Here is an 18,034-nt window from a genome sequence, read left to right as displayed (position 1 = left end):
TCTGCAAGGTTCTCCTCTCTCCACGGAGGAACGCTGGAGCTCTGACAGAGTGATCATTGGGTTCTTGGTCACCTCCCTGACCAAGGCCCTTCTCCCCCGATCGCTCAATTTAGACGGCCGGCCAGCTCTAGGAAGAGTCCTGGTGGTTCCGAACTTCTTCCATTTACGAATGATGGAGGCCACTGTGCTCATTGGGACCTTCAACGCAGCAGTAATTTTTCTGTATCCTTCCCCAGATTTGTGCCTCGAGACAATTTTGTCTCGGAGGTCTACAGACAATTCCTTTGACTTCATGCTTGGTGTTTGCGCTCTGACATGCAGTCAACTGTGGGACCTTATATAGACAGGTGTGTGCCTTTCCAAATCATGTCCAATCAACCACAGGTGGACTCCATTTAAGCTGTAGAAACATCTCAAGGATGATCAGTGGAAACAGGATGCACCTGAGCTCAATTTTGAGCTTCATGGCAAAGGCTGTGAATACTTATGTAAATATGATTTCTTTGTTTTTTAATTTTAATACATTTTCAAAACTCTCGAGAAAACTTTTTTCACATGGTCACAATGGGGTATTTTGTGTAGAATTTTGAGGAAAAAGATTAATATAATTAAATTTGGAATAAGGCTGTAACAAAACAAAATGTGGAAAAAGTGAAGCGCTGTGAATACTTTCCGGATGCACTGTAAATGTTACCTACTGTCCCAACATTTTGTAACTGGGTTTGTACTTATATCCGCAGGTCAGCCCTTCTTTACCTGTTCAAGTTAGGAGTGTTTCAGCTTAGACTGCTTTTTAAATGAGGAGTAATAAAGGACAGTAAAAGTTTTTTTATAAACATAAATCAGTCTTAAGGGATAAAGAGAGGATGGAAATTGTCATGTGAATTGAAGAAAATTATTATTGACTATTCATAAAACCAAACAAATGGCATAAAAGGACAACAGGAGGGAAAATTATATATAGAAAATGATATGTAGAAAAATGCAGGTTATGAACCCTTCTTCTTCTTTTGGCTGCTCCCTTTAGGGGTCGCCACAGCGGATCATCTGCCTCCATCTTGCTCTATCCACTGCCTCCTCTACTTTCACACCAACCATCTCCATGCCATACCTTAACTACATCCATAAACCTTCTCTGAGGTCTACCTCTTCTCCTTCTACCCGGCAGCTCCATCTCCAACATTGTTTGCCCAATATATCCACTATTCCTCCTCAACACATGTCCAAACCATCTCAACCTGGCCTCTCTGGCTTTATCTCCAAACTGCTTCACCTTCACTGTCCCTCTGATCTGCTCATTTCTAATCTTGTCCAGCCTTGTCACTCCCAATGAAAATCTCAGCATCTACATCTCCGCCACCTCCAGCTCAGCCTCTTGTCTTTTAGACAGAGCCACAGTCTCCAAACCGTACATCATAGCAGGACACACTACTGTCTTGTATACCTTCCCTTTCACTCTTGCTGCTATCCTTCTGTCACACATCAGACCTGACACCCGTCTCCACCCACTCCATCCTGCCTACACCCTCTTCTTCACCTCTTTTCTGCACTGTCCATTGCTCTGGATGGTTGACCCAAGATGTTTGAAGTCATCCACCTTTACGATCTCTACTCCTTGCATCTTCACCTTTCCACCTGCCTCCCTCTCATTCACACACATGTATTCCTTCTTGTCTCTACTGACCCTCATTCCTCTCCTCTCCAGTGCAAACCTCCACCTCTCCAGATTCTCTTCCACCTGCTCTCTACTCTCACCACAGATTACAATGTCATCTGCAACCATGGTCCATGGAGCCTCCTGCCTGACCTCATCTGTCAACCTTTCCATCACCATTGAAAACAAGAAAGGGCTCAAAGTTGATCCCTGATGTAACCCTACCTTCACCTTGAAACCATTTGTCACTCCAACTGCACACCTCACCACTGTCTCACTATCCTCACACATGTCCTGCACCACCCTAACATACTTTTCAGCTACACCTGACTTCCTCATACAGTACCACAGTTCCTCTCTTGGCACCCTATCATATGCCTTCTCTAGATCCACAAAGACACAATGTAGCTCCTTCTGACCTTCTCTGTACTTCTCTACCAACACTCTCAATGCAAAAATTGCATCTGTGGTACTCTTTCTGGGCATGAAACCAAACTGCTGCTCACTGATCTGAACCTCTCGCCTTAGCCTTGCTTTAACAACTCTTTCCCATACCTTCATGGTGTGGCTCATCAACTTTATACCTCTGTAGTTACTGCAGCTCTGCACATCACCCTTGTTCTTAAAAATGGGGACCAGTACACTGCTTCTCCACTCATCAGGCATCCTCTCACTCTCCAGGATTTTGTTAAACAACCTGGTTAAAAAGTCCACTGCCTTCTCTCCTAAACATCTCCATACCTCCACAGGTATGTCATCTGGGCCAACTGCCTTTCCATTCTTCATCCTTTTTAAAGCTGCCCTCACTTCCACCTTACTAATTCTCTGCACTTCCTGATCCACTATCTCTCCCCCCCTTGTCCTCCTCTCTCTCTCTCTCGTTTTCCTTAATAGGTTATGAACCCTATAAATCCTTAATGTATAATCTTATTTTTTTCTTAACATACTGAAATCTAAGTCTGCTGTAGGATTCAGTGACTTAAATAAGCCGCATGTGCTGATGCAATTGTCTCATGTAATCCACAATTCAGTGGACACAGAGACATAAAGGGAGTCACTGGTTATGTTGGTTGATCATGCTGATAAAATTCACCAGCTTATTTAATTAACATTTTATTTCCAAATGCTGTCAAATCACTAATAAAAAAAACTACAAACACAAAGTACTTGTAATGGTACAGAATTTATGATGCTTGTCAGTCGTTTAGCAAAGGTTTCACTACAAAGTTGCTGGTGGACGATCTCTGTAGGCCAAACAGGCATGCGTGTCCTGTATTCCTGGGGAGAGTCTTTGTGGCACCAATATTGTATCAGTGATATGTAGTGTACACAAACACCACAACACATAAGAATGCTTAAGGCTTTTTACAGTAAAAGTACTGACTGGCCAGAGGATGGCACTAGTGACCTTACAGTCCAATTAACACTTTAGATTCCATATTTTCCTTTCAGCTCCTCCACTTTGCTGATGTAGGCCTTCACAGCATCCTCCTTACTCATGCCTAGAACATTGCACCAAGAAAAGAAATATTAACCCACTAAATACAGATTATACAGAATATTCAATTGTAGATGTAGAGTAAAACCTAGTAATATTTTGATAAGATTAGTGGAATGTTTTTCAAGTCAAGAAGCATTTTAAACAAATGTCTAAATAGGAAACAATGATGCTTCAGAATGCAGAAAGCCTGGGAAACAATAAACTAATCAAATATCACCCCTGAGAAAACACATACAATTGACTGTCATACCATTTGTCACACTCCCACAGTAGCATATGAGCAAATGACTCATAGGCTAATATGTAAATAGGCTAATGTATTCACATCCATAGCAGTCATATTTATCATACCTCTGAGTAGGAGTGCTGTGCCAGAAGCAGTTATTGGCTTTCACTAAATGTATGTGGAATTTAATTAATTAACAGACAGTAGACAGTTGATTAGTATTCGTGTGTCATTGACACCCTCTAGTGGCCAGCTGAAGGAACTGACCTTTCTTTGCATCCCAGGCATCCCATTTGGCTTTTCCAGTGAAGTCCAGCATGCCAGGTCGAGCTACAGAGAAAGAAAAAAAGTTATCGTTTTATTACATTTGTAAGCACCTGAGTTCTAGAATAGCACTATGTAAGTATTGTGTGTTGTTATATTATTATGATTACTCTGTGCTACAGAACTATGATAGTTGAAGCTGTGGGCAGAGGAGAGTTAAAGCATACCAGTGTTGACATCCCCTACGGTGGCCTGTTTATACAAACTGTAAATCTCCAGCATCTCAGCATCAGTTGGCTTTGCTTTCAGCTGCTTCACCTCCTCCGCGGCTTTCTGAAATGCTTCCTGTGAGAGTAAGTGAGTGAATAAATTAATGAATGAGAGAGAGACGCTGAACAAGTGAGTGAGAGAGAGAGAGAGAGAGAGAGAAAGAGTGGTCATTTGAAGTGTAATAACTGAAATCATTTTGCTTATAGCATTAATTTCCTCACCCACAAGAGAGAGCACTTCAAATTATGCACAATAAATGCTTATAATGCTTATGCACAATAAAGCTTCGGTTCTGCAGCAGCAAAGAGCATTTCTTAATGATCTGATTATGTAACCTCCAGAAAAGTGGTGAAACAATATGAGCCCCATGCAGTTAGTAAATCTCTGAGGGCAGAGTTCATTTCCTTCCCACAAGTGTTGTCCGCTGTGCCCACCTGCTCAGAGGCGTAAACACGCCTCTGGTGCTAAACGTCAACTATAATATTAACCGCGGAAAAGCGTAAAGTTCCTTTTTTTCACTTACACGGCAAGGACAGATCTCATACTCCGACATATATCTCGGAGAAATCTTCAGGTTGATCAAGCGCCTTCCTCATCACTCTAACACGCCTCTGAACGCTGGACCCCAGCGGGAAACACGGGAGTCCACAGTTAATTCTGTCAGTTCTGAATGGACGAACCGTAAAGCTGAGCTTCGCCTCTCCTACAGCCATTCATTCTTGGAGGCGAGTTGAATGCACGATTACTTTAGCTTAACAGCACAATTACACTCAGATGGTACTTTAATACATCTATTATCCGATTCTACCGCGCAATCAACAAGATTTGTCATTAATATTAACATGAACTGTCACAACATCGTAAGTGACTCTGTCGGGTAACGTTACTGTAACTACTTGGAGTAACAGTTCGCGAGACCACACCCCAGCTTTTACAACTGCTCGGTGTCTTTTACATCGACCATTTTCTACATCTTTATGCTATGAAATGAAACGACATGCTAGTTAACCTAAATTACACGTCCTAGCAGCCATCGAGGATCCTTCCCGGCTTTTCAACAGTTAGCTGACGTTAAGCAGCTCGTTCGCCTCCAGCCTTTCAGAGCCTTCAGACACACTCCACTGTGGTTTGGTAACGTCAGATAGCTATGGTAGGTTAGCCAGCTAGCTAACTGAGGCGACTGTCTGAACTCAGTAGCGTTACAAACCCCTTTCATACACATTTTACACAGATCAAACAACCTATTTACACCCTGGAGGCACTTACAGTTAATAGTTAATAGTCGCACAGTGGATGTAGTTAGCTAAGATTACAGCATAAAAGCGCTAGTTAGCAAACCTCACCCAGAGCTCTGATAAAGATCTCTATCAAAGGCTTTGACTGAGGCTCGACTAGCAACTGTCAGTGCCAGCAGGCCTGTTAAGACAAAGAAACACACACACACACCGATTAATCAAAGTACTAACCTCAGACATGATTTGGGTGTTTTGTATGTAAAGACCAGCCCGTAGACCCACAGCGACTCTCCAGCAACGCCTTCTGCAGTCACTTGTGTGCAGGCTTCAGTGGGTCACCCAGGCCACGCCTCCTTCATCTTACTGGCCTTTTCAGTATGTAGTGAGGAAAATGATCCAATCAGGTTCGCGATGCTGGACAATGAGTTGCCCTCAGAGATGTGTGGCGTTAGCTCATCGTGGGTTGGACGTGTGCTAACTGGGGCACAGGGCAAAGACATGCAGAGCACAGAGCGCTGCCAGGGTCACCAAGTTGAGTGTATTGGGTGCTGGAGCCTATCCCAGCTGTCATCGGTTAAAGAGCACAGATTTTGCAAAATGTCTGCATAGTGCAATCATTGCAGATGTAAAGACACGCATTCGGAGTGGTTTGGTGTGAAATGCGCCAAATTAGAGAACCTTGCCGTGTCAGATTTATTTACAACAGTGGTGATTAGACATCTGAAGCGTCTAAGGGCTGATAAGTAATAATTAAATACTAAAGAAATAAAGAAAGTCATCCAGAGCGTTTTGATCTGAAACGTTCCTTTCTAGAAACACTGACCTAGTCCGAATTATTCACAGTGGTGGTGATAGGAACCAGACTTCTGAAGCGTTTAACCCCCTTTCTCACCAGAGACCTTTCTCACGGGAAGTTGTTAAATGAAATGGTTATCAGTACACTGTCTGATACATGAGAGAAATCTGATATTTGAGATAAGGTTTGGGTTTAAAACCTGATTTTTGGAAATCCATTCAGGGTGTTAGAATAGTCCCCTATATAGCCACTGCCATTTTAAAACTGCACTGTTTTTAACCTGCAATTAATTGATCAATTTACTTTGGACTTGAAACCATGTTTATCTTCACGGAGACTTGAGCAGTGAGGTGGTCATTGACAAGTGTGTGGCTGTAGGTTGAGCAAGATTCGTTTTATCAAAGCGCTCTTTAGTCATTTTTGGGCTTCTTTTATATAAAGAAGAATGAACTCTAATAATTAAAGCAATACATTGGAAGTAAACCCGAATCTGTATGTATTCCAACTATTTTTCGGCGAACTTTTTATTTTCTTTGCATGAGTTTAAGGCTTTAGAGTGGATCGATTATGCAGCTGCGCTGTTGCTTTGGGCTGAAGCATCAGTTTTCTCATCAGTGCGACTACTCCAGCCTGACACTACATGAACTAAAAGCAAAGCATGTTTCTACACGATTTCGGATTTTTAAATCAAGTTAGTACACAACCCGTAACCACGCCAGTATTCCATATCATATATGGTCTTATAAACTAAGTGCTTAGTGTAGAACCTAGCTAGTAACTAGTTAATATAAATAATAAACCCACAGAGAGAGATAGAGAGTGAACGTTAGCCAACAGCAGTTAGCTTGATAGCTAACGCTAACTAACTTGTTCCTTGTTTCAGAGCAGCAGTAAACATGTCCTCTGAAGCTGTTCTTACTGTACGCCTCGTTCGCTCCTTTGAGCATCGCAACTTTAAACCTGTGGTGCTCCGAGGTGTAAATTTAGACCAGAAGGTGGAGGATTTCATAGCTTTTGTTAAGAATGGTAAGATATTGTTCAGTGGCTATATAGCTGATTTTGGACAGTTCTCAATGCTATGGTAATATACAACAAGTGTTTCTTATGTCTATGCTGCTTATTTAATTTGATATACTCTTTTCGATATTTAGATGTTTCTACAAGATCTGGTTTGCCTCCACCTTTCAAAAAATTTGACTATGGTAAGTAAAATCTGTACTTAGTGATGTAATGCATGTTAATTCAAGGTGACCATATTTCTGAAAATAAATGTTTAAATCTGTGAAATAAAAAAGGGAACAGTTCCAGTTTAATCTATTTTTCATCATGGTAACTGTTGGCTGACTTATTGGGTACTAAGTACTTTGTAAACTTCTTTGTAGTTGGCCAAACTAGCAGATGCTGGCAAAAACAGGCACGCCGAAACACTGCCCATCTGCCAGGTCTTTCTTAAGACCTGTGTTTTTCATTTACAATTAAAGATGGGGACGTCTGCTCACCTTATGTTTACCGTTTGATAGTAGTTTACAGGAATGACCGGCCCTTCTGATTTTCATGTTAATAGACACAATGAAGATCATCCATCAAGCACATGGAGCAAAGGTATGGGTTTGTCCTGTGTTTGGCAGTGTTATATTTTACATTAAAACATAACACTATTAACAACTGTTTAAGAAACATAATTTATTACAATGCACAATTTTTAAAAAATTGTTTCTTTCAGTAGCCAATGTAGAAAAAATAAATTTCCCCTTGTATAATTAATAGCTTGACTAGATGTACATTGTTGTGTTTAACTGCACTTAAGTCATTAAAATGGGCAAAATAATTAAAATATTGTTTTTGATTTCAGACTAATGAACTGGTGATGAGTCTAGAGGATGATGAAAAGCTGATTCTGCGCAATGGCCTCGATTTACGGTCATGTGGCATAGGTAATAATTATGGATATCATGTGGGAAGTGCACAATTAAAATATGAAAAATAAACCACTTAAAGACAGAGACACCACTATTTTTGTGCATTGTATCATAGGTATGTTATTTTACAGTGTGCCTTATCACGGTATACTGGTACCGATGTATCACCCAGCACGATCACGATTTGTCAAACTGCATGGTGTATATTTGCAACATACAGCCTCATAATTTGAATGTAAGCCAACACTTTTTGTCTGTGATTAGATCTCTTTGTATTTCTTGGTCTGCCTGCACTGTGCGATGTTCATCTTGGTTGGAAACACCTGATTCAGATCAAGAAAGATTTAGACAGTAATATAACTCGGATGCAGAGAAAAGAACATGACATGCATGTGGGCCCTAAAACTAGGAAACAGTACAATAAACCATACAGACGGTTGACAAGAACAGGAAGGAAGCAACAACATCAATTGTCTCAGTTGGGTGTTGCCCCACTATAAGCTGCCAGAACAGCTTCAGTGCACATTGGCATAAATTCTACAAGTCTCTGGAACTGTACTGGAGGGATGGAACACTAATTCCAAAGATATTCCCTCACTTGTTGTTTTGAGGATGATAGTGGAGACCACTGTCTAACACGTCAGCCCAAAATATTCAATAGGTGTTTAATTACAATTACACAGCACAAACCAAGCATTGAACCCTGTACCATTCTCTTGGTATATGCCACACTTGCATCCACCCATTATGGAGAATATAGTAAAGGATGATTCATTTTTCCCCCATATATGTAGCTCAGTGCCTGTGGTTTTTACACCACTGAACTCTCAAATACTGCTCAGTGTTTTTAATACATGCCAGAGTATGGTAGGATGCTAACTGCTAGAAACAACTACACTTATGTTTCTCCACTCATTTGTTTTTCCTTTAGTTTGTCACCTGTCTGTAGGTTTTGGTTGTAACTGTATTTGCTGTATCAAACAGGTAAGAATAAACCAAGCTGAAATGTATATTCTCTCCTTCTAGCCAATGAGACGGAGTTGGCCTTCTTCAAAATGGCTGACTACGAAAAATACAAGGCCAATCCCCAGACTGTGTGGTGAGACCTAGGAAAGATACTGTGCTGCGTGACAGAATCCTGCTCTTTTAATTTACAAGAAGTGGGGAGGCATCGGAGAGCCGTAATTCCAGTTTTTACTAAAACCTCCCATCGTGAAAATTTTCAAGAATCAACCATGCCTGAAATGTTGTTTTAGTTTGACCTTTTTGTTTTAAATCAGTTAACATGCTGGATCATGGTCCAAATATTAAGATGTATTCAGTAGAGAAAAAAATGCTGTGAAAACAGTATAACTGAAGCGAATGTTTGAGTTCAGAAATGTATTGTTTACCAGCATTTCCATTCTAAGTTCTTACTACACTGCTTCCACACAATCTGTTTTATTTTAATTAACTGAATGATGCCTGTTGCTGAGATTGTGTTTATATATTTAATAAACTTTAAATTTGCTCTTCAGTATGATTCAAGTATGTTTTGCACAGAGTTGAACTCCAGAAGTGCCCTTTGGAGACTCATTAATGGAATAGACAAGTGCAAGAATGTCACTTTTAATCACAGTATTCTTCCCAACATAGTAAAAAAACATTTCCCATGATCTGAATCGGAGCACTTTAAAATGTGAAACAGCTACTGATCGTCAGTTGTCTAATATACATTAATTGTCTCCAATGACTGGTAAACTTTTGTGGTCTGTGATAACAGGAATAGTAGGACGAGCAGTGCGTCCTCTATAGTGACAATTTCATGAAGCTCAGTCACCCTGCCATCTTTAATTAGCTATTTGTAAAGAGTAATAAGCTCGTTTTAAAAAATGCCAGAGTATATAATGTACAAAATTATGTTCTATTTTACTTTGTTTTACATACTTTGTGTGCTTTACATACACATTTTTCTAAAAGATCATGAGTAAGCACTTGCATATCCAAATAAGTAACAAACATACAAAGAGCATTTGTTAAAAAGTATATGTATTTTAATTATTATTTGTTTTACATTATTGTTTGTGTTCATTAAGGAGTGTACCAAAAGGACAAGGATTAAGCATAGTCTTGGACTCAACTACAGTGTCAATGGTATTTATCCTTAAAATCCCATTTAGTCCAGAATTAGGTTTAACCAGGTTCTACAAAATTGATCCATCGTGTAACAAAGATAGTTTTTGTTTTTTTTTGCATTGAGAAAACTCTGCTGCTAGTAAACTGGGAATAAAAATCATAGGCATCCTGACTCAGATAATGGATTATTTAACTGATCCTATCTTAAAGTCCAGCATCTCCAAGAAAGTCATCTCATTAAGCAGTAATTTGATTGAAAGAGACCTGAGCTAGGCTTGTTGATGGAGGTGTCTCTGCCTCCAAATGACTAGTCATCTTAACTGCTCTTCTGTTATATTTGCATGTTTTACAGCATGACATTTTTGCAAATATCAAAAACATGACAAAACTCAATAAGCTTTTATGAGTATTTCTTTTTCCTCTCAAGCATTTCTTTTAAGCGATTTTATGTAGCTCACTTAAGGTATTGAGATGCTTAAGTCAAAATTCACTAAAGATGTTTTCTGCGGTCTTAACTGTACACAAACGTTCCTGCACAGCTTCAATATAACCATTACTATGAGCTCTTTCTGCAGTAAAGGTAACTTTACTGGCTGTAACAAATCTACAGAATGTAGGCGCAGTTCAGTACTGGAGCTGACAGAGCTGTCCGAGGTTCTTAGGAAACACTGCTAAAAGGCTGCTTGCTATGAAATGTTTACTGCATGTGTGCAGGCCAACAAAGGTGCTGTGTTTAAGAACATCATCACAGGAACTGGTGGTTTGCTAGTTCAAATTCAGTGAAGAGCACAACAGATGTTAACAGCACTGAAGGTGTGCAGTCTACTTTTTCCTTCTCATGATAAATCATGAATCATAGGTCTTACATCTCATGCTTAATCTTATGTTTCTTTATCCATCTGCACATATGGACACCGTGCTGCACATATTGCACTTTCTGCATACCTTATTGCACATCTTGCAGATCTGGAAACTAGAAACTTTATTTGGTACCAGTATCTACACATATTTATTCGTTCAGTATGTTTATTATATGCCGTTACTTATACCTCCGCATACAGTCATTTTGCACTGCATCTTTCATCTCAGGTTATAGATATTACAGATTGTTGTATTTTTCTATTTGTATATATGCCTGTATATAGCATCTTTTATATGTATTCTTCCTGTTATATTGTCTACACCCTTATGGCTATTGCTGGACGGTGTTGTGCGTCTGCCATCCATCCATCCATCCATCCATCCATCCATCCATCTAAGCACTGCAACTGTGTGCTTGAGAAAGGCATTCACTGCCACTGCTACATAGGGCTGGGTATTTAAAATTCAATGTTCTTATGGTACCAACCAAATTACCTTTAATATTATTTTCAAGTAGTCGATCTTGGCAGTGTCAGTGAGCCAATAAGCAAGCTAGTGATAGTGACTGGCTGATAAGCATCTCATTGTCATCAGCAGTCTGTTAAAAAATTACAAATAGCAGCAGTGTCTCTGAATGCTCTCAGCACACAGTCTTCAAAATCCTGACCGTCACTGTAAGACACTGTAACTGGAGCTTTTGGAATAGATTTAAAGTAACCGATTTAAAAAGGAAAACAAAAAGCGTATGCATGTTGTGGGCTGGAGGTTAGGGAACCGGCCCTGTGACCGGAAGTTTGCCGGTTTGATCTCCAGCGCCAACAGTCCATGACTGAGGTGTCCTTGAGCAAGACACCTAACCCCCAATTGCTCCCTGGGTTTTGTGGATAGGGCTGCCCACCGCTCTGGGCAAGTGTGCTCACTGCCCCCCTAGTGTGTGTGTGGTGTTTCGCTTCATGGATGGGTTAAATGCAGAGGTGAAACTTCCCTGTTTGTGGGATTAAAAAGTGTCACTTACTTCCTGTCATGTAATTTTCTTTTTGTAATACTATTTAGAGAAATGTAATGTTTAATATATGTTTTTTATTCATAATAAAGTTCTTGGAAAAAAAAATACCAGTCAGGTGTCAAAGTATCAGTGTTGAAAAATTCTGCATAATACTTAGCCCTACTCTTCAACTCATCCATCCAGTATGCCAGTGTTTAAAAGAGCAAGACTGCTCAATAGCCCTTGTGTGACAAAATAAATAAACAACTTGAGCTACAAAGTCCTATGAATCTTAACATTAAGCTTTGGAAATAGGAGTGATACTGTCCTTATATAAAGGATGTATTCATACCAAGTAACAAACATGGGTAACACTGGATCAGGAAAGCTCCCTCAGTCTGACCTGACCTGCTTTCTTACACTTCTGGACATGTACTGTTAGCCACCACATGGTGGTGCTGCGAGACAGGGCACTTGCGTTTGCTCTCCCAGCCCCGTCGTATGCGTGCCAGCCTGCCAGAGATACACGGCAGCAGCAAGAAACAGCGGCACACTAGCACGGCACATGGCAGAGCTACAGCTAGCATGTAGCTGGGCGGCATGTAGAAGGCATATGCCTGGGCAGAGAAGGCGAAGTTCCAGCCAAACACCAGTGTATGCGTGACAGAGAGTGTCAGAGCAACATAACCCAGTCCGGACTGAGGGGAGAAAACAGGAGGAAGTATTGTGAGATTTCAAGTACAAGCATGATTGGCTCTATTACACATGCAGTTATTTTGCCTTGTGGTTTCCAGGCAATATATGCTAAATAAAATGATTTTACTTTAACCGTTTTACATGCTTGAGTAAGCCTATCTGTAGGTTCACAGTAGCGTATTATTCTGGGTTGTCCTTTCACATTTTTTAAGAAGGACATTTAAAAGATGAAGTAAATATAAAATATGTGCAAAAACAGAGCTATACAACATATCGATAAGCCTACCATATACTATATACACAAACTAAAATGCATGTGGCAACTTTACTGGGCCTGGCAAAAATGGTGCTGAATGTTTCACATCTGATGCATGAAATGTTATACGTATGAAGTTCATGCAGTGATGTAGAAAGGCTGTTCTTTACACATTTCTCAAGTGCTTTCCCATTTACTGAAACTTAACAAACATTCCAGACTCAACAACTTAACAAGCCAATTCAGCTAAGTAGGGTGACCTTAGTGTGTTCTGTGCTATACACTCACCAAGCACTTTATCAGGAGCACTATACTAATACAGGAAAAGGCCTAATTTTGCTCTCAAAACAGCCTTAATTTCTCATACCATGGAGGCCAAGATGTGAGAAACATTCCTTTGAGATTCTGGTCAGTGTTGACATGACATTTTTCGGGTGCACTTTCATGCAGCAAATCTCCTGTTCTACCACACCCCAATGGAGTTCTACAGTATCTAGATCTGGTGACTTAGGCCACTGAAGAACAATAAACCAGTTGGAGATTACTTTTGCTTTGTGACATTATCATGCTGGAAGTAGCCAATATAAGATGTAAGATATAATTTTTCAATCCATTCTTCAGTGACCCCTCTTATCAACAATACGTTTCCGTCTGCAGATGCTTACCACATGTTTTTTCTTTATTGCACCATACTGAGTAAACTCTAGAGATGGTTGTGCTTGAAAATCAAAGGAAACCAGCAGTTACAGAAATACATTTTTTTTCACATCCTGATGCTTGATGAAAATATTAAGGCTGGAAGTATCTGCATAATTTTATTTTAGTGTACGTATGCTGGATTAACTTGTGGCATAGTGGTATAAAGGTTTTGAAAAATCTTATATCTTTAGAAGAATTTCAACCAACCAGTTCATCCCACTACTGCTAGCAATCAGCAATTAAAACTGAAATAGATGTATCAGAATACGAAGAACATACAATCTTGTTTCCAAAAATGTTGGGATACTATTTACAAAATGTAAAAAAAACAGAATTAAATTATGTACAAATCCAACCAATATTGGCTGGCCATGATCTTTGGGCTCTCAGAATGAATTAGAATTAGACATGATTCTGTTGTAGAAATCACTGCATGGGCTCAGGAACATTTCTGAAAACTGCTGTGTGTGAACACAGTTTGTCACTGCAACCACAAATGTAAAAATCTACCATGCAAATAAGAAACCATGGCATGGGTGACTCGACATCTGCCATTCAGAAGTCATCTTTATCAAGGAAGGTCTTGCTTATTTCAGCAAGACAATGCCAAACCAATTTCTGAACATATTACAACAGCATGGCTCTGTAGTAAAACAGTCCAGGTACTAAACTGTCACCCATTAAAAACATTTGAGCAATTGGTCTTCTCAGTTCCCAAACACTTACAGAGTGTGGTGACAGAGGGTGATGGAACACAGTAAATATGCTCCTGTCTCAACCTTTTTGAAACTTTTTTGCGTTGCTGGCATCACATCCAAAATAGGCGTACATTAAAAAAACACTAACATTTATCAGGTTCAACAAGTGTCGTCTTTGTTCTATTTTCAATAAAATATAGGGATTTGCACAACATTGCATTCTTTTTTATTTACATTTTGTACAGTATCACAACTTTTTTGGAACATGGCTGTAATCGTGCATGTCAGGTATGCTCCAGGACCAGGGCTGAGGACAACTGCCTTAAATAACTCTGTGCTGCTCACCTGAACAAAGGTGAATTCTCTCCAGGTAAGGATGTTCCCCACTGCAGGGAGAGAAGTGACAGCTAACAGGGAGAGGACACTCAGACCCAGCACTCCAAATGACAGGTAGAGGTCAGAGCGCCACACACCTAATTCATCCCACGGTTCCTCTACACCTGCCTTCACCTGGGACATTAACACAAAAGCATAAAAACTCAGACCACATGACTAGAGCCATCAAGTAAATTTAAATATTGTATAGTTTCTGCATGCAAAAGAAAGACGATACACCTTGTTACAAATGTGTAATCAAGTCCTTTAAGATAGAATTATTTTAGACAGAATTGCTAAGAAGCAGTACCTGTGTATATGCAGCATTGATGAGTCTGTACTGTGCAGCAGTGCGCAGCGGGAGGCAGAGGCTGTACACTCCGTGCAGAGCAGCACAGAGGAAACTCAGCAGGCCCAGCTGTTTTCTCCGCAGGAGCCAGCCCTCCAGCCAGCAGGGGAAGCGCTGGTACTTGGTGCCCCTCCACAGCTGAAGCCAAGCTGCAAACAGACCTGGCAAATACACCAGTGCTAGGGTGACCAGAGCCACAGCTGGCAGGCTCTCATTCACTAGGTCAAAGGCAAGGCGGTAGAAGGCATTGCGTCCGTTGGCCAGGTATGGGAGCAAGATGCCTCGAATAAACCCATAGCCGTAGAAGAAGAGGAAGAGAAGGAAGGTAGTGAGAACAGGTCCACGCCACAATGGGAAGAGACCCAGGGGCACACTTTCAAGGTCTTGGGCAAAACGCAGGCCCCCTAGATCCACTGGGTGGAAGCCCATACGGCGGGCGAGTTGGGCCACTTCGTTCTTTCCCTCCACACTGTCACTGCACAGCAGCACCTAAAGCAGGTTAAAGGTCACAGAACAGTCACTGAACTGATTATATTTTGGCTATACTAAGCCGAGAATGGAAAAGCTGACTTTTTGGAGTTAATGACATAATATATACCATGTTTTTTTTTTTTGTTTACAGTAAATTCTAAATTAGTTGTTTTTTGCATCGTACTTTCTACATATAGAATGCAAAGATTTAGATCTTAATGGTACGCCTTGAAACTTAAGTGTTTACATAGTACATCAACCTGTTTTATTTTTTAAAAAGCAATGACATCAACTGTCCATGATAAACCAGCCAAACCTAGCCAATCTAGGGAATCACAGACCTGTCTGTTGCCGTCTTGTGCACCGGTCTGCAGTGTCCAGGCGGAGATCACATTAAACCCTTTAACCACCACACTCTCTGGGAACATCTCAGCCAGCTGCTCCGCATTAGATAGCCTGCTTCTGCCCAGCTTCACGGCATTGCTCACATCTACAAGGACTTTCCCAGCTAGTGAAGCCCTCAGGCCCAGCAGAGAGGGGTAGTGCTCAGGGAACAGAGCCAGAAAGACCAGCCGATCAGCTCTTGCTACTGCTCCTTCTTGGTCCTTCAGTTCCACAGCATCAGGAAAAAGCCCAGGAGCAATGCGCTTCACACAGCGACTCCCCACCACCACGCTGACACCACACGCCACCAACCGCACAGCCAGAGAACGTGAAAAGTCACCAGACCCCAGTATGGCCACTGTGGGTCGGCCAGGAGCCATGAGTGGAGGGGCATCAGGGGCGTCCGCATTTGGGAGCAGGGCGACACTCATTTCATCTGACATAGCTACCACTGCTATGGAGGAGAGAGACATGTGAGGGGGGATGACTTTAATCAGCAACTTTAATATTTCTGCCTGAATGCTCTGAAGCACCCATATTCTACATTTTTCTTTTTCTTCATTTTTCTCTGTCCACTTATGACACTTGTTTTATGGAGTACAAACAGTCATAATTCATTTTAAAATAATCATTTACCATCTTATATTTATCCAATAGGATAAACAAACTATTTTTGTTACTATGTCTTTAAGACTGATATATGTAAATGAGCTCAGTTCTTAATGGCTACCATGTATTGGCTGCCTTGGGTTGAAACACTCTTTATAAATTCAGCATGAATGGGTGGTGCTAAACCACTGTACATGATTATCGCTGTTGTTCGGAAGAAAGCCTTGTGTTAAAATGTTACCATTTTGGAGATACAACGTTTTCTCATCTCCTTTACAGGAGAAGGAAAAAATACCTACTCTATTTTTAATGTAATCAATGGAACCACACTTTTGTTTTAGTCCCTTTAGTCCAAATTTTAGTCCAAAATTTACATACAATGTAAAGGGTAGAAGCCCTGTGATGGACTGGTGACCTGTCCAGGGTGTATCATGCCTTCCGCCAAGTGCCCGCTATGATGGGCTCCAACTCCCCCGCCTCCCCCAACCTGAATGAGAAGCGGCTCAGAAAATGTGTGTGTGTGTGTGTGTGTGTGTGTGTGTGAAACGGGTAACAAGTATTTTCAAATTACGCCAAAAACTGAAAAATGTCAAAAATTTAAATACAACAGCCATGTATGTGGAGGTATGCAAATGTGATGGCTTTTGTGACATCACAAAAACAGTGAGTTCTGAAAGTTTTTTTAGCTTAGTTTTTATATATGGACTGTATAGACTAGATGATGAATGGTACATTTTGAAAAAGTGAGGACAATTCAGTTTTCCATAACACAGGCCCTTAAGCTAAATATATACTGACACCATAATATATAGTCGCACTCACAGTGCCTCCTCTAGCACAATACACTATAACACAATAAATGAAGCCAGGACGTAAAACTGCACTTTGATCCTGTGACACGTCTCACGGGAATCTGTATTTTTGTCAGTGCCACAGAGGAAAACATCTTACATCTGGCAGCAGTCTTACCATGGATCACTTCGACTATGTCATTTTAATACGAGACAGGAAATTTTGGATACAGCCGTCCAATGAAATCCAGACGGACAGTAAGTTTCATTTCTCCTCTAATGGGGGAGTGGGAAGCATAGACGACTCAGAGCTAGTTCCATACGCACCAGTAATAAACAAGAGGGAGAACGAGAGTCTGAAGTGCAGTCCTCCATAGTGACGGCCTCTAATATGGATATTAACAGTCTAAGTCATTTTAATAACATCTCACTCACTTTCCGCGCTGCTGCCGCTGGTCCGCTCCGTGTACTGCATGTGTCTGTTTCTGCGAGCAGCCTACTCTCCGCCCCTTCGCGCTGTGTGCGCTCGAGATACCGACCGTGCAGAAAAGCGGACCGTCTACACAACACACGTCTATCAGATTACTCTGTATTTATTAAATTACATTAAGGACAAACCCCTATTCTGAGTATAATCCTTTAACATCTAGTGGTGAAGTTTAAGCTCAACTCGACTTTGCTGTAGCGTTTTCAGAGGAACGGACAGTAAACGGCCAATACCGTAAACAACCGTATGGGGGCGCGTTGCAGCTCTATCGGCCATAAGGGACGACAAAACGAGCAGGGACTCATTTATGCGGGTTAAATGCTGCATTGTATTCTATTATAACTTCATACAGCTTCGTTTTGCTTCTTAAAGAGGATTCCGTCATGTCGTGGT

At 40.9% G+C, this 18,034-nt stretch overlaps 3 protein-coding genes across 6 annotated transcripts; 1 reads left to right on the top strand and 2 right to left on the bottom strand.

The window, feature by feature from the left end:
* Nucleotides 1–2,754: 2,754 nt before the first annotated feature.
* Nucleotides 2,755–5,519, bottom strand: dbi (diazepam binding inhibitor (GABA receptor modulator, acyl-CoA binding protein)). Its single transcript, XM_017692165.2, has 4 exons — nt 5,382–5,519; nt 3,873–3,990; nt 3,649–3,711; nt 2,755–3,156 (listed from the first exon to the last, which is right to left on the bottom strand). Exons 1-4 carry the CDS (start codon nt 5,388–5,390, stop codon nt 3,083–3,085), a joined length of 264 nt encoding a protein of 87 aa, XP_017547654.1. The 5' UTR covers nt 5,391–5,519; the 3' UTR covers nt 2,755–3,082.
* A 1,041-nt stretch (nt 5,520–6,560) lies between these two features.
* Nucleotides 6,561–9,381, top strand: c6h2orf76 (chromosome 6 C2orf76 homolog). The gene is made up of 6 exons (XM_017692228.2): nt 6,561–6,637; nt 6,830–6,972; nt 7,098–7,148; nt 7,511–7,548; nt 7,799–7,880; nt 8,892–9,381. The coding sequence occupies exons 2-6, from the start codon at nt 6,843–6,845 to the stop codon at nt 8,966–8,968; spliced, it is 378 nt and encodes a 125-aa protein (XP_017547717.1). The 5' UTR covers nt 6,561–6,637; nt 6,830–6,842; the 3' UTR covers nt 8,969–9,381.
* A 2,490-nt stretch (nt 9,382–11,871) lies between these two features.
* On the bottom strand, nt 11,872–17,733 carry steap3 (STEAP family member 3, metalloreductase). 4 transcript variants are annotated; one of them, XM_017692162.2, is made up of 5 exons: nt 17,590–17,733; nt 15,712–16,205; nt 14,861–15,388; nt 14,521–14,685; nt 11,872–12,524 (listed from the first exon to the last, which is right to left on the bottom strand). In XM_017692162.2, the coding sequence occupies exons 1-5, from the start codon at nt 17,627–17,629 to the stop codon at nt 12,243–12,245; spliced, it is 1,509 nt and encodes a 502-aa protein (XP_017547651.2). In that variant the 5' UTR covers nt 17,630–17,733; the 3' UTR covers nt 11,872–12,242. The 4 variants fall into 4 exon arrangements, with proteins under 4 accessions (XP_017547651.2, XP_017547650.2, XP_017547652.2 ...); XM_017692161.2 differs by having other exon boundaries at nt 15,712–16,208; nt 17,590–17,732; XM_017692163.2 differs by lacking the exon at nt 17,590–17,733 and adding an exon at nt 17,482–17,576 and having other exon boundaries at nt 15,712–16,208.
* Nucleotides 17,734–18,034: the final 301 nt, after the last annotated feature.

Source organism: Pygocentrus nattereri, chromosome 6 (assembly GCF_015220715.1).
Source record: "Pygocentrus nattereri isolate fPygNat1 chromosome 6, fPygNat1.pri, whole genome shotgun sequence".
Classification (NCBI taxonomy): domain Eukaryota; kingdom Metazoa; phylum Chordata; class Actinopteri; order Characiformes; family Serrasalmidae; genus Pygocentrus; species Pygocentrus nattereri.
This window is presented reverse-complemented; position numbering and strand designations above follow the sequence as displayed.

Excerpts from the sequence above, each read along its gene's own strand:
- dbi (XM_017692165.2), bottom strand. Across the intron at positions 3,712-3,872 it reads CGTAGGGGATGTCAACACTG|CTCGACCTGGCATGCTGGAC; the intron begins GTATGCTTTAAC and ends CTTTCTCTGTAG. Across the intron at positions 3,157-3,648 it reads TGCCTGGGATGCAAAGAAAG|GCATGAGTAAGGAGGATGCT; the intron begins GTCAGTTCCTTC and ends GCAATGTTCTAG.
- c6h2orf76 (XM_017692228.2), top strand. The coding sequence starts at position 6,843 with ATGTCCTCTGAAGCTGTTCTTACTGTACGCCTCGTTCGCTCCTTTGAG. Across the intron at positions 6,973-7,097 it reads CATAGCTTTTGTTAAGAATG|ATGTTTCTACAAGATCTGGT; the intron begins GTAAGATATTGT and ends TTCGATATTTAG. Across the intron at positions 7,149-7,510 it reads TTTCAAAAAATTTGACTATG|ACACAATGAAGATCATCCAT; the intron begins GTAAGTAAAATC and ends TCATGTTAATAG.
- steap3 (XM_017692161.2), bottom strand. The coding sequence starts at position 17,629 with ATGCAGTACACGGAGCGGACCAGCGGCAGCAGCGCGGAAA. Across the intron at positions 14,686-14,860 it reads TCAATGCTGCATATACACAG|GTGAAGGCAGGTGTAGAGGA; the intron begins GTACTGCTTCTT and ends TTAATGTCCCAG. Across the intron at positions 12,525-14,520 it reads GAGAATTCACCTTTGTTCAG|TCCGGACTGGGTTATGTTGC; the intron begins GTGAGCAGCACA and ends TTCTCCCCTCAG.